Raw genomic sequence first — 15,048 nt, 5'->3', positions numbered from 1 at the left:
CGCTCGGCACGCCACCTCAGACGATGATGTTCCTAAGAGCCAGCGCCTGCCAGCCCACGGGGACTTGCCCAGTTTCCCAGAGATGCCGGTTGGAGGGGCATCCCACCCCATTCTGGGTAGATTGGGGTGCGCATATTTGGCACCTTCTCCCAGACCCCTCCAAAGGGCTCTAAAGCCCCTCTGTGACCAGATGACTGTTGGAGCAGTCATACTACTGACTACAGGGGCTTGAGTGAGGCTCGGAAGGGGAGTCCGGACATCTGTACTTTGCACTCCCTTGCCCCTCCCCCATTCAGGTCTGTCACCAGGAGCTGTGTGACCTTGGGCAAGTCACTTCTTGTCTCTGAGTGACTTTCTCCAGGGAGCCACTCCTGTATGCCAAAGGACCCCGGCCCCTGCAATTCCCTAGCTCCAGCCTTCCCGCGGGAGCCCCTACCCCAGCGAGACCCCAGCCTTTTGTTCCGGGGTGAGGGAAGCAGAGCTTCGCGAAGGGCCAGGCCGAAGAGGCTTTGGCGCCAGGGGCTGTCACTAGAGTTGGGTCTCGGGAAGTCACCAGCAACCCCGCGGTGAGCTCGTCCCTTCCATGGTCCCTTTCTGGCCCATGCTCAGCGGCAAGGTAGACTGGGTGGCGGGCGCCAGGGCTGCAGCCTGGAGGGGGTCCCTGGGGCCCTGGCACGCGCGCAGCCCCTGTGCCTGCACCGAGGCCACTCTACCTGGGGACTGACCTGAGAGCCGCGACACCACCCTTTTCCCACAGGTCACCGACCGGCACTCGCGCGCGGAGCCGATACCTGCCACTGGCCGTGTGGGCTGGATTGGACTCGAGCTCCTGCCGTCGTCACCGCCGCCGCCTGCCGGTTTCGGACTCTGTCCTGCAGCGCCCGGGCTCCGAGGCTGCGCGGGTGCAGCCACAGCGCTCGGTTCTGAGATCCGCGCTGGGCTCCGAGCGCGCTCAGCTAGCGCCCGGCCCAGTTCTGGTGTTGCCGAGACCCGGAGGCGGGGCCGCCGCCCCCACCTGCTCGCAGGCTTCAGCTCTTGAGTCTTTGCCAGCGCCGCCTCGAGAGCAGGGACGCTGCTTGGGCAGGCGGGGTCGCTGTGACACACAGGAGGCGGGCCCAGAGCGCGACCAGCCTCCCAGGTACCGAGTCCTGGGACCTCAGACTAGAGGTCCCCAGATAGGAACTGTTGTGCCGGCGACCTATGGCTCAGCTCACTCACTCTGGAGACACACCACGCTTGCAATTCATTCCAAAAATTTCCAAGCCCTCTGTAAGTTCCAGTCGGTGTGATAAATAAATAGGAACAAAAGAAAGCACAAAACAGCCTCTTGCCCTAGTGGAATTCACGATCTGAAAAAGGGAAGCCAACCCATGCACGATTCGTGTCGTGTGTGTGTGTGTGTGTGTGTGTGTGTGTGTGTGTGAAGGTTCAGAGGTCCCTTCAAGACACAAAGAAGAGGCATCTGATCTAGACATCTAGACATGCAGGGCGTGTTAGAGGTTTTTTCAGGAGTTGATGTCACTTGGGAGAACTGAAGGGCACTCTCCTGGTGACCTAGGGAGCTAGGCGATTTTAGGTACTTTGGAAAAGGAGAGAAAACAACAGGCTTAAGCAGTTGGTATGTCCAGCAGATCCCTATCACACTGTAGTTCTGGCCCTTGTCTCTTTCCTGGCCTGGGCATCCTGCAAGCTAGAAGTGTGCTCCTAGGGGCTGGGGAGATGGCTCAGCAGAATAAGCGCTTCCCTGGCAAGTGCAACAGCCTGAGTTCAATCCGCAGTTCCTAAAAAAAAAAAAAAAAAGTGCTCTTGGACTCTTGACTAGCTCTTTCAGTCCCTGAGTATCTATTTGAGAGCCAGAGGCTCTTCAGGGTTCCATGGTGTGCTGGTGAGGAAAGCAGGATCTGAGTGGAGGAGAGAACTGTGCTTGGTGCTGCCAGGAGACCAGCAGGAGGGCGCGGGAATGCAGGGACTGGGGGTGGGGATGGGGAGGGTGAGGGGTGGGGGGTGGTCTCACACAGGGATTACAACCTGTCCCCAGGTCTAGGTTTTGTAGCAGCTGTTCTCAAAATAAATTCCCCAAGCATCCTTCAGCTGTTGTGTTGATAGCCCGACAGTGAGTAGGCTTGTGTTTATAGCAAAGCTTAATAATACTCTCAGGATGTCTTTAACCACAATGTTGTCAAGAACATGCCTTCCTCTTTTGATTTAGGTGAAAAGAGGTCCTTGTGTGGCCAGTGGAAACTGATGAAGTGCTTGCTCCCTCCACTGGACCTGTGCTCTTCCTGCCCTCTTCTCAGGACCATAAGAAACAGTGCGCACGAAACCCGAAAGAACATACTCCAAACCTGAAAGTTGTGAGCTATTTTTTAGCTCTGCTATTTAAAATAAATTCCAAAATGTTAATCAGAAACTCCCAATGACTACTTTCATTAAATACATGTCTACGAGTATTCCAATTCAAAAAGGGTGAATTTGCAGAAAATTTGCCCATCTCTCCATCCATCTAGAGAAAGATCAAACCTTCTTTGTTGAATCTGTGCCCTCTCATCCACCTGTAGCACCATCACCACAACCACCATCAGAAGATAACAGACCCTGTCAGGACTTCAACCGTAACATTGTATGAAAATACCGTTATCTATCTTATAAGAGGGATGGGTGCTGGTATGGATCAAGAAATTTATTGTTGTTGTTAATGCCTGAGTTGAAAGATTGCAAAGGTAGTAAATGAGGAATCCAGAAAATGTGAACATTTGGGTTTGAAAGCTTCATGAGGCCTTGCATTCAAGCCCAGTACCTCACATGCATGTGTGCTATCCCTGCCACTAGCTCCTTATTTCTATGGACATCGCAGAAGGATTGATTAACTCTCACCCAACTCCACTGGAATGTGCATACTGTTGAGAGGAAACTAGCTCTTCTAGGTGGATGGCATTTCTTCAGTGGAAGCCCTGTGAGTCATCTTCCCAAAAGCCAAGCCATTCTCTTATTCTTCCTGGGAACAGAACACAGAATCATGATGGGCCCAAGACCAACAGGACAATCCCCTTCCTGATCATCCAGTCTATCTTACAGCTAAGAAAGTCATGACCTTTCTGACCAGTGAATTGAAAGAAGGCTTAGTGGGAAGGAGTTTCAAAAATCTTGCACCTTTCTATTTCCCACTGTCTTTGTGCATTAACTGAAGAACTGCCTAGTGGTGCTACAAGCAGATGCCAACCAAGAGAGAGTGAGTATATGATCAAAAGTCCAATAGTTCAGGACAGCACAATGGAAAAGTCAGTATGGTATTGGTAGGCACTTGAACCAATGTCAACAACTGTCTCCCTGCGAACTATCTATTATGTGAGAAAATAGCTGTTTTTTTAAGCCAGTAAGGTTAGGCTTTCTTTTCTTGTGGCCACATATACTCCTAACTAATGAAATGATACAGTAAAAGGGAAAATCCTCCTCTTCTACCCCGATCATTCCCCACCTATCTGCAATGGCTCATCTTCTCATTACAAACATGTGTTTATACCTGTTCAGTAGCTTTCTGAGCTCCAGGAGAAAGGCACAATAGAAATCTTAACTGTTTTCCTCGTGTAAGCACTTCCTCAATTATTCATAGATCAGTTATTACAGGGTGTTTCTGTACTGGGGCTGAAAGTGCAAATCAGATCCACAATCCTTCACCTAGGGAGCTAACAGCTTAGCAATGGACACAAACTTGTAAAGAGCATTGCAATTCCCTGCCTTGGAGGAGCATGTCCTAGATAGAGAGCTGATACAAAAAATAATGAAGCCTATCTATGGGAGGTAGGAAAAGACAGTGTTAGCTGAGCTGAGATTTCATGGATGAATAGGAATTTCTTCTGTAGAAAGTGGAGAAGAGAAGATATTTCAAGGAAAAGAAAGCTTGAAAAAGTATGGTAGTCCAGGAGCCTCAAAATCCCCTTGTCTCAAACCAAATTCATAGTCTTTGTCCAAAACCTGATTCACTCTCACTGTTGCCCATCTCTCCATCCATCTAGAGAAAGATCAAACCTTATTTGTTGAATCTGTGCCATCTCATCCACCTGTAGCACCATCACCACAACCACCATCAGAAGATAACAGACCCTGTCAGGACTTCAACCGTAACATCTTATGTAGTGTATTAGTCTTTGTTAGCTCAAAGTTTTAGAGGTTCGAAGTCCAAGCAGCATTGTGCTGGCTCTGGTGAGGGCTCCTGTGGATGCTTCACTGCATAACCTTTCCCAGAGGCTGGCACAGTGGCAGTAGTTCTCCCATGTAGGAGAGATCATATGTTGAGGTAGGAAGCCAGAAACAGTTCAAGGGTCCAGATTGCCCTTATAATTCACTCTCAGAAAAACTATACCAGCCATCTTTCTAGTCATTGAGACATAATACCTGTCATCCACATCTTGTTGAAGGAGAGACTTAGTTTGGCTCACAGTGTCAAGGGATTCAGTCTATGGCCATCTGGCTCCATGGCGGAAGTGTTATGGTGGAAGGGCACTGTGAAGCCAAGATTCTTAGCTCGGTGTGGCCAGGAAGTAGAGAAGGGGAAAGGTTCTGGAGAGAAAAGGGAAAGGGTACCAGGTTTAATCTCACAGTCACTCCTTCATGACCTACTCAGACACACCAGAAGTGGGCTTTCTTAAACTCCTTAGTATTTTCCAAGCCAGTCAAATTGATAATTGAGATTAACCACAAGAAGGGCTCAGTCAGGTCCCAAGAGAACTACCTTAATTCTTCCTTAGGGCATACTCTAAATGAGCTAACCAACTCCTATGGGGCCTCACGTCTTCAAAGACCCACCATTTCAACTCCACCCCATTGAATACCAAACCTCTAACACATGAACATTGGGGGACAACTACATCTTGACCATAGCAGCTGGTCATTCTGTAAACAGGCTACTTTTCTCTTTCCAGCCATTCTTCACAAAGTGGCCAGAGAGACCATTTTGAATCCCAAAGCCAATCTTCTTAACTTCCCTCTTTTGTAGTTAAGGACTACCCTTTGTCATGGTGGTAATAACCAAGATTCTGAGCTTTGTCTGAAGGTTTGCCCTAACCTTCTCTCCAAACATCTTTTTGAGCCTTCTCTCCTTCTCTATGTATTCTAGCCATATTGGTCTGCATTCAAAGCCTTCAACAAGTAATATTTCTCCTTGTTACAGACTCTTTGGAGATGCTCTTCTATCTTTGGAGAGAATATTCTAAGGGTGAAATTCTCTTTATTTTTCAAACTTCAAGTAAATTTTGTCATCAATTTCTTGTGGCTTTTTTTTTTTTTTTTTTTTTTTGCTGATCCAGGGATTGAACTCAGGCCTTTGTGCTTGCCAGGCAAGCACTTATTCTACCAAGCCATGGGGGGCTGCCCCTGTCATCAATTTCTTGGATCTCACCAAAATCAACCTATCCTATTATAAATACTAAGTTTGTGTACCTTTCTTGTGTAACATGTACTATAGTTGTAATGATGACACATTTACCTGTTTGATAATTAAATTAACATCGATGCTTCAGGCTGTCTTAGGAGACCTGTGTCATTGTACACTTATCTCACAGAACAGGAGCTAGCACATGCTGTCATAAGCTCCCAATTCAGATGTTCTGACCTGTGGAAGAAAAGTACAACTTGGTTTTACAGACTTGAGCTACCCACTTGAGAGACTCTAAAAGTCTTCTTTTAACTTAATTGAGGGAAAATTTACATGAATAATGTTCACTTAGTTTTATATGTATAGCTCATTGAATATAGCCAAATGTATACTCTGGTGTTGCCTTACATCACTCAAGGGAGTTCCCATGTGCTTTTGTCACCAGTCACAGCATCCAGCCCCAGGCAGCCGCAGATCTGGTGCTATGTTAGTTTTGTCTTTTCTAGAGCTTTGTATGTTAGAATTATACATGATGGCTTGAGATTCACCTGTGCATTATGTATAACTTTCAAAATAATTGATCTATTTCATTATTAATTATTTACAATTTTACTACTGATCAGTATTTAATTATACAAATATGCTAATGTTTGTTTGTCCATTTACTTGTTGGCGGATATTTATATTGTTTCCAGTTTTTGGGATATTACAAATAAGACTACTTTGACTATCTTTTATAGATAAACATTTTTATTTCTCTTGGTCAAATACTTACTAGTAGTTTTGAGAATCATCAGCATTTAAGATAAAGTTTTAGAACTATAATGAAATACCCTATCATACCCACTAGGATAGTCAGAGTGAAAAAAATAAAAATAAAAATAACAAGTATTAGCCAAATTGTCAACAAGTTATAACTTTCATACGTTGCTGGTAAAGAGCTATCGTGTAAGATGGTTTGAATGTTTTCCAAAAGTTAAATTCCGAATTATCATATGACCCAGACAATTTACTTCCTTACGTTTACTAAAAGGAATTCAACTTAAGAATTCAAATAAGGGCCAGGGAGATGGCTCAGTGGAATAAGCGCTTGCCTAGCAATCGCAAGGGTCTGAGTTCAATCCCCGGTTCAGAGAAAAAAAAAAAAAGAATTCAAATAAAAATTTGTACTATAGTCCTTCCATATTCATGGGGGTTACATTCTAGGACCCCCCAGTGAGTGCCTATAACTTTGAATATCAACCTTTGTAGATAATATGTTTTTCCTATACATTCCTACCTAAGGTAAAGTTCACTTTGAAAATGAGCACAGTAAGAGATCAATAAAAATAACTAATGATAAACAGGATCAATTACAGGGATGGATATGTAGCTCAGAGGCAGAAGCACCTGCCTGCCAGGTGCAAGATCACCGGTTCAATCTCCAGTGTCTAACACAAACAAACAGCACCCCCCAAGATCAAGTATAACAAAATAGTCTACTAAAATTGTCATCATCATTACTATTATGTTTTGGGGCCATTATTAATCAATGTAAGGGTCATTGAAACACAAGAAATTTAGACTCATCAATTGCCTATTTCTAGAATATTCTATTTAATATTTTTAAACTGCAGTTTACCACATGAAACCATAGATAAGAAGGGACTATTATTCATGAATGTTCACAGAACACTGTTCATAATAGTCAAAACATGAAGATAACTCAAATTTCCATCAATAGAAGGATGACTGCACAAAATGTAGTATGTCTGTATAATTGATTATTATTCAACAATAAAAATGAACAAAGTCGTGGTACATACTTCAGTGAAGATGAACCTTAAAAGCACTATGTTAATTGAAAGAAACCAGTGAAAAAAGATCACACGCTGTATGATTTCATTTAAATGAAATGTCCATCTGCTGAGAGCAAAATAAATGGCTGCTGGTGGCTGGGGGAAGGGGCAATGAGGGATGACCGCTTAACAGGAGCAGGATTTCTACCTGTATGAAGATATTGTGGAAACTGAGTGGTGAAGGCTGCACACTGCTGGAACACACTTAATGGTGTTCATTTGTATCCTTTAATGTGGTTTAAAGGGTGAATTGCATATTCAGTACATTTTAGCACAGTAATAATTAAAGAAAGATAAAACCTTAGAGGAGAGTGAAAGTCTAGTGCATTGGTCCCGCCACTTGTAAAGGCTACTCAAATGAAGTGCAGAGTGCCTCTCAGGCAGAAGGCAGATCTGAGCCTTCTGTGGTGTTTCTGTTACCAGCTTGCAGTGGATAAGAGTTAAGGGCCATGGACTCCACCACTTCATACCAGGCGAAGGCTGTGCAGGTTCCTGGGCTAATGACCTTTTCTTCAGAGAATAATAAACAGAAGACAGCAGGCTGTTCTGCTCAAACAGTGACTATGCACTGACTGCGCCAAAGGCATACCAACAGCATAGTTCACTCTGTGAATGCAGTTTAACCCATCATGTTGCCTCAAGTATTCTCCTTCTCCAGACTGTCCTGAGTGAAGCACAAACAGGTTGAGATCACTCTTCCTCACTTGTGGAGAATACAAAGCTTTACTGAGCAGATATGGAAAGGGGAGTCTGCCCACAGAGCAGGTGGAAATGAAGGCCAAGAGAGAGTAGAGCTTAGAAAGCAAGGGGAGGGAAATGTGGCCCATAGTGTCATGCTGCATGGAAGCGTCAGGTTCAAAGGCCAAACCAATGACAACAGGAGGAGGGCGTGTGAGACCCTAATGTTTGCAAGTTCAGTGCAGTACATTAAGCAGAAGGCTGATCTCAGAGGGCTGAGATGTGAAAGGGAGCTGCGGAAGCACAGGATGCACCCTGGTGTGTGCTTGATTTTAAAAGCTTGACTAGAAAGAGGAGAGAGTCTGGTTATATCCACAGGGGGAGAAGAATCAGATAAAGTAGACCTCCTAACATGCAAGAGAGGGAAAAAGAGCTGGTGGAGAAAAAGGCATAAGAGCTAGGAAAAACAAGAGTTACAAATGGAAGAGGGAATTGTCTGGAGCAATTTCTTTGACCTGATCTTTGAAAAACTGCAAAAGGATTTATAGAGCAATATTTCACAATGTTTTCAAGGCTTTTCAGCTTCCTAATGACTTAAAGTAGTCAAAGCTTGGATTTTCCAGAGCAAAAAACAAAAAAAAAAGTAGATTTAAACTGTTGTCAACTACTCATTATAGCTTGTTAGAGCTTCACAATCTTAGTTTTTTCACCAATAAAATGAACAGATGATTTCTGTCTCAGAATTGCAAGGAAATATATCTATTTTACTCTACATATTTTTAATTAATCTACACCTACTGAAGAAAATTATCATTTAGAATGAGGAACATTACTGATAACTGCTCCCACATTCAACCTCTCTCATCCTATTCCAGAGTATTTTCTTTTATCTACAGAAAGGTCACCTCCTTTTACAGTATGTATAGGAGGGACTTCCAATGCAGTGGAGAAACAAGGGGTTGATGAGGATTCCAAGTCTTCTCCCCACTTCTCTGAGCCTTTTTCTTTATTTATCTTTCTAAGCTCCTCTGAATCCATATAGTCCTTTACCCAAAAGGCCAAGTCTGCTGTTAATTTAGTTGAAATTATTGTTGGGCTTCTAGTGTTTTACCCTTGTGAAGGGCCTTCCCCTGTCATCATAACATCCTTCCAGCAATTTGGAGAGGTGATTATCAGATTTGATGATGAAAAGGGAACTTACATGTCACTGGGCTTGCAGACCTCCCATGGCTGGCAAGAAGAGCTGTGGATAGGAAAGAATCCTATCTTGCTACCACATCACAAGACTCTCATCTCACTGTTCACTCCAAGGTCTGTGGCTGGAGGAATCCAATAGGCTACAACTTGTATGACTTAGTGTATCTCAGTTTAGCTATATCCATGGTGACCTCCATCCTGCTTGGACCAATCCTGTTACAGTGGAAGACTTTTTAAGAAGATTCAGTTTCTTTTTAATCAGATTCTAGATTACTTACTTCTGGGCTGGGGAAATGGCTCAGTAGAATAAGCGCTTCCCTGGCAAGTACAAGGGCCTGAGTTCAATCCCCGGTTCCACCAAAAAAATAAAATAAAATTAATTTTCCCTAGATTACTTACTTCTGCTAATAACACTGATGGTCACTAATTCTCCCCATTTGTGTACTTGGCTCACCCTAGTCTCCTTGACTTCCACCAGCACCACCTGATCCATGAGCCAACCCTTCTCATTCTGCTCCCAGGCACTGTTCCTTGCCTCCTAGGGCAGCTTCTTCAATTCAGGCCTGGACTACTGCTGTCTTGTCAAAGCTGGGTTCATGGCTTTCAACTGTTCTTTCCTCTGTAGTCATAATAATCTTCTTAAAGAGAAATTTTATTTATTTTACTCATATTCTTAAAATACTTCAACTTCTTTCTTTGGCTATTAGGATCAATCGCAAATAATGTGTATTGTCTATAATGATCTGTAAGAACCAACTCTCATCTTATCTCTGTCTCTGCTTTCTCAATATCACACTGTGTTCCAGCTGTTCCAAAGGACTGGGACCCTTGGATTCACCATATGCTGTCTTGACTCTGCTTTCACCCAGGCCATTTCTTCATCTTGGAATAGCTTTTGCCTCCTGGAGAACATCTCCTTATCCTTGAATGTCAATGCTGACCTACCCTGAGAAAGCTTCCTAAACCCTCATGATCAATATGGACCCTCTGAACATTTAACACCCTCTTCCCTGTTCTATTTGAGCATTTAGAGTATGGTATTACAACTGGCTATTTTTTTCATCTCTACTATAAGGGCAGAACAATGCATTGGTCTAGACCCACTGGAACCTAGCACATTTGGTATCACATAATAAGGCAGAATTCAATAAATCTTGAGTTTATTAATAACAAAAGCACTACCTAGCCCACTTTTCCTTACATGTCCAGGAAAAATTTCTGCACTAGAAAGACCACAGCTTAGAAGTGACATTACAGCTAAAGTGAATGCTGTTTCTCTCTCGATGAGAAAGGACTCTGACCATATTGCTTGGTGTGAAATCATGCAAACCTTGGGAACAGAGTGCTAGAATGTGAAAGACACTGGTTTAGCAGAGCTCTACTTTGTAGCTTTTTTTTTTTAAATGAAATACATTTCTGAAACATAGCTGCAAACATTTCAAGTGTTAAAATAAAAAGTATTCCAAGGTTAAGCAGATATGTTCTAGATTGTTCTGCCAGTTGGAGCTATTTGTGCTCATACTCCCTAAACAGAGACGTGACGTTTGCAAAATGATTAGGAATTCACCTCTCTTGAAAGTCTTGATTTTTTTGAACATTGAAGTTTTAGCAAAGATGGCCCTTGACATGGTGTTAAACAGATACTTATTGGCAAGAAGGGAAAATGATAGCTCCTTTGTGGAACAGGTGGTTACACCACAGTACATAACCAGGCCTTGGTCAGTCAATTCTCAAAAAGAGAAATCCTTCATCTTCTTCCCATATCTAAAATGTGGAAAATTCAAATGTAAGGTTGGTTGTGTGTTTCCTGTTAAAGTTCACTTCTTGGGCCCCAAATGCCTGTACATGTAAAATAGAGAAAATTTAAGGTTAAAGAAATAAACTGGATCAGCTACAAGAAAAGAATAGCATGTTTGTGGCACTGCCATCAGCTTTCTAAACTAAGAGGCTGCATCCTGAAAAACACTTGAATGAAGATGGTCATAAATCAAAATATATCCTAACTGGGGATGAGTATATTTATCTTTCTTAGTTACTGAAGTAGATAGCCAGGAAGCACTTAGTGAAGGTGGGGGAAGGAAAGAACCAAGAAGAGCTTGCTGAAGACCGAAGCACTGGTAATGAGCCACGCTATGAGCAAAGACCTTGGGCTCTTATTAAAAAAAAACTGCACAGAAATTTTAGGTTGGGACTTCTAGTTTATCTCCATGTTACAAGATCTGAATCATCATTTTGATATTATCAAGTGAAAAATACACATGAAAGTTCCTGTGGAACAATAAATAATTGCTGGGGCCGGGGAGATGGCTCAGTGGAATAAGTGCTTCCCTAGCAAGTGCAAGTGTCTGAGTTCAATCCCCGGTTCCGAAAAAAAAAAAATAATAATAATAAATAAATAAATAATTGCTGATTATTCTGGAGAGGAAGGAAACGTGTGGGGGAGGCAAAAATCTTACAGTAATATACTATGAAGACAATCATATGCATGTATTAATTGTAACTTTCCTACTAACCTGTTTTGAAACTATTTCATTGCTGTCTTATCTTTTTTCATTAAAATGAATAAAAAAATAAAATAAAATTAAATATATATTCTCTGGGTTGTAGCATAATTAGGAAGATTGGTGTAATGAGTAAGTTTTACATAAAGCAAACTGAAAAAAGCTTACAGTAATAATAATAATAATAATAATAATGATGATGATGATGAACTATTATTAGACCTTTCCTACCTGTGTGACAGGCACTATTCTAAGCACTTTGCTTACATGGATTTATTTCATTCTCACCATAACAATAAGTCTTACTCTGGCTTTTGCTCTTAGCTAACACTTTATGCTTTTTCTTTTTTTTATGTATTTAGTTCAGGGTCTACAGGGTCTCATTACACAGATTGGACTTAGAGTGATCCTCCTGTGTTCAGCCTCCCAAGCACTGGGATTACTGGTGCGTACCACCATACCCAGTCTCAATTATTATCTCAGCTCTCCCTGGGAGTGAGGCCAGCACTGCATGCTGGGGATTGAACCCTGATTCCTGCATCTGCCTAAGCAGGTGCTTTAATCCACTGACCTCTCTTGCCAGCCTTTTATGGTGTTTCTGAGATCAGAACTCACTGGACTCTTGCATACTTGGCAAATACACTTGCTCTTAGCCAAAAGGCTGAGAAGCAATACTTGGGCAAATAGAGACCATGGCTGTGGTTTGACTGTGTTTTCCAAACCATAAAAGATTTCTATTTGGGAAGCATGGCCCCCTGTTGAAAGCACATGAGAACCTTAAAAGGTGTGACCTAGTGAAGGAATTAATACCAACCTCTAGATGGGGTTAGTCCTCAGAGGAGAGGCTTAATTCTGAGGAGAGCAGATTGTTAAAATGAGCCTGCCCCTACTTACTGTCCTGCTTCCTCTCTCACTGTGTGTGTCTCTTGTACCATGAAAGGCCATCTGCTGTGTTCTGATGCAGCTGGGGCATCCTCACCAGATGCCAGCATTGTGCTGTTTGGAGTCTCAAGCTACCAAAATCAAGTCTTCAAAACACAGAATGGACTAATGCAACCTCATGTGTTAATTCCACTAATAAGCCCCTCAACCTGCCCATTCTCCCTCTCCCCAGGTGGGCAGGGACTATACATTCCTTTGCTTTAATTAGAAATAAAAGAACGTTATTAAAGATATATTATGTTTTGGTTTTCATGCTAGAGGAATATATACTATTTAGTTCCCTACTGAAAGAATTTTTAAATTACAAAAAAATAAATTACAAGGAAGGGAATTTTTAAGTTGAACTCAGCACAGGAATGTCTCAAATTCAGGTCCTGCATACACAACTTAATGAACTGTGGAGGACCACCTGAGCAGCTCTCCTTGAAAGAAGAGCGACTGTCTCCATTTTGACTGAGCCTGACCCTATTTCCTTGCTGGCTAGGCCTTCTGTTTATTCTTCAATTGGCCTTAAGCAATGTGTATTGGTTTAGCTGAGGTGCTGGTGATAGTCTTTGAAGGTGGCGTGCATGTTTCCCTGGTAACCTACACCTGCTGCTCTTTAATGTGAGCCGGGCTGAGACAGGACGGTAGAGCTAATGCTCCCCACTGCCTGCTGGGATCCAGCCTTGCTCGAGACAGAGGCCATGACTTCCTGGGACTTGAAAGGCTACAGAAACCTGCAGCATGAGACTTACCAAGACATTAGATACTATATAATGCAGATTACTCTCTCTGCATATCCTCTCTGCATATCGCAGAGGTAAATTGAGGCCACCCACCTAGCTCAGCTCATTGTAGTCTCTTTCCCACTATTCTCAGTCAATCCTCAAGCCACTCCCCCACTGAATGAAACTGGGTGAGGCCCTGGGTCACTCTCTTGGTTCCAGAAAGCCATCTTCATGGCTGGACTTAGAGCCCCTTGACTCCCCGATGATTGAAGATATAACTTAGTGTCTTTCCTTTCGCTGTGGGTTGCATTGTAAGTGGTAGATTGGAATCAATTTGATGGGATTCCAATAACGTAACTTTGGGATTACAAATACTGGTTTCTTGGACAGAGACGAGGACCTGGAAGTGTCTTCTACAGTAAATCACGTTTCAAAATAAAAACAAAGCAAAAGAGATCTCTAGTACCACCAAAAAACAAACAACTGCATAAAGAAAAGAAACAAAATATATGACAAATTGTAATTATTCAACAACATGGATACCCAGACATTTTAGTGTCTTTCTTTGAAACACAGACGCCCACCTATGGCCACACATGTGCACACATTCTGTATTCTCATTAGCATGACAACACGAGCGAGTTTCCTTATCACATAGTCCAGGGTTGGGAGTCACGGACCAGGACCCTAAAGCTTTGTTAATATTCCCCTCTTGTTTGACAGTTTCATTTGTAAGTGACCTTTCTCGAAGGCACCTGGATTTAAGAACCCAGTATTAACTTGGAGTGGGCTGAAGTCTAGCAGCCCTAGTGGACGAAAGTCTGCATCTATGAAATAAAAATCACAAGTCCATAAAGAGAGAAGGACACGGAGCTCTGTCAGGGACAGCTGGAACTCTCTCTGTTCTGCCTGCTGATTGGGGTCAGTACAGAGCCGCAGCTTGGCCAGTGGAAATAAAGAAAAAGGTCTGATTTGCCTCTTATATTGCTCAGCCCTGCTGAACACTGAAAGGCCCAGTAAGTGTCTTCCAGTTCCTATCTAAGAAAAGAGAAAAGCTTCCTGGCTCTTCAATCAACTGCCTTTTCTGAGAAAGCAGGGGGAAAAAAGTCCAACAAAAACCAGGTGGGCTCTTGGGCATGTGAATAATAACACAGTACATCTACACTGTCCTGTCTTTGTCAGCCCAGGAAAATGCTGCTGTGAGTAGTTGGATTTCTAGGTGACAAACTTGCAGGGTGAGTTTTCAAACAATACCTGTCTGAGGAGAGATGTTATGTTAGCTGTCTCCTTCCCTGATTCAGTTTGACAGATTCTTTCTGCCACTTATCTCATTAATGTGTTCTTGGCTTTTTAAAAAATTAGCAGTGAAAGTGAGTTCCTAAGAACTCAGAGATTTAACCGTCTGGTGCTTGGTAAACCAGGCCCGTGTGTCTTTTGTTCTACAGACTTCAAATGGAATCACAGAGAACAGACAAAAAATGGCATCTGTGTGTGAATGTGCGCACGGGTGCGGGTGAGTGTGTTCTACTTTTCTGAGCTAAAGTGACATTCTTTGCTATGATTGAGATAGCAAAATCTTGAAAGTAGAAACATTGGTTGTTAGAGTCTATAGGATTGGTTGGTAGGTATATTGTAACCCCAAGAAAGATAAGCCTAATGCAGATCCATTTGTTTTGTTTTTGTTTTTTTTTTTTTTCAAATCAAATCGGTAGGACAGTTTCAATAACTAACACACTGCATATATTCTTCTTAGTGGTTAATTGCTGTACAAGATGCGGACTTGAGATCCTATTACAAACACCATTAGAACA

At 42.8% G+C, this 15,048-nt stretch overlaps 1 protein-coding gene across 1 annotated transcript in view; it reads right to left on the bottom strand.

Moving 5' to 3' along the window:
• Wipf3 (WAS/WASL interacting protein family member 3) overlaps positions 1-15,048 on the bottom strand; it is a 134,141-nt gene that overhangs the window by 92,448 nt on the left and 26,645 nt on the right. The window contains exon 2 of the mRNA XM_023709855.1: positions 792-956. Within this exon, the coding sequence (XP_023565623.1) occupies positions 792-956 (165 nt within the window). The remainder of the gene's footprint in view (positions 1-791; positions 957-15,048) is intronic.

The sequence above is a fragment of the Octodon degus genome, unplaced genomic scaffold (genome assembly GCF_000260255.1).
Source record: "Octodon degus isolate 3935 unplaced genomic scaffold, OctDeg1.0 scaffold00015, whole genome shotgun sequence".
NCBI lineage: Eukaryota > Metazoa > Chordata > Mammalia > Rodentia > Octodontidae > Octodon > Octodon degus.
Note: the sequence above shows the minus strand (reverse complement) of the source record. Positions and strands in the feature narration are given on the sequence as shown.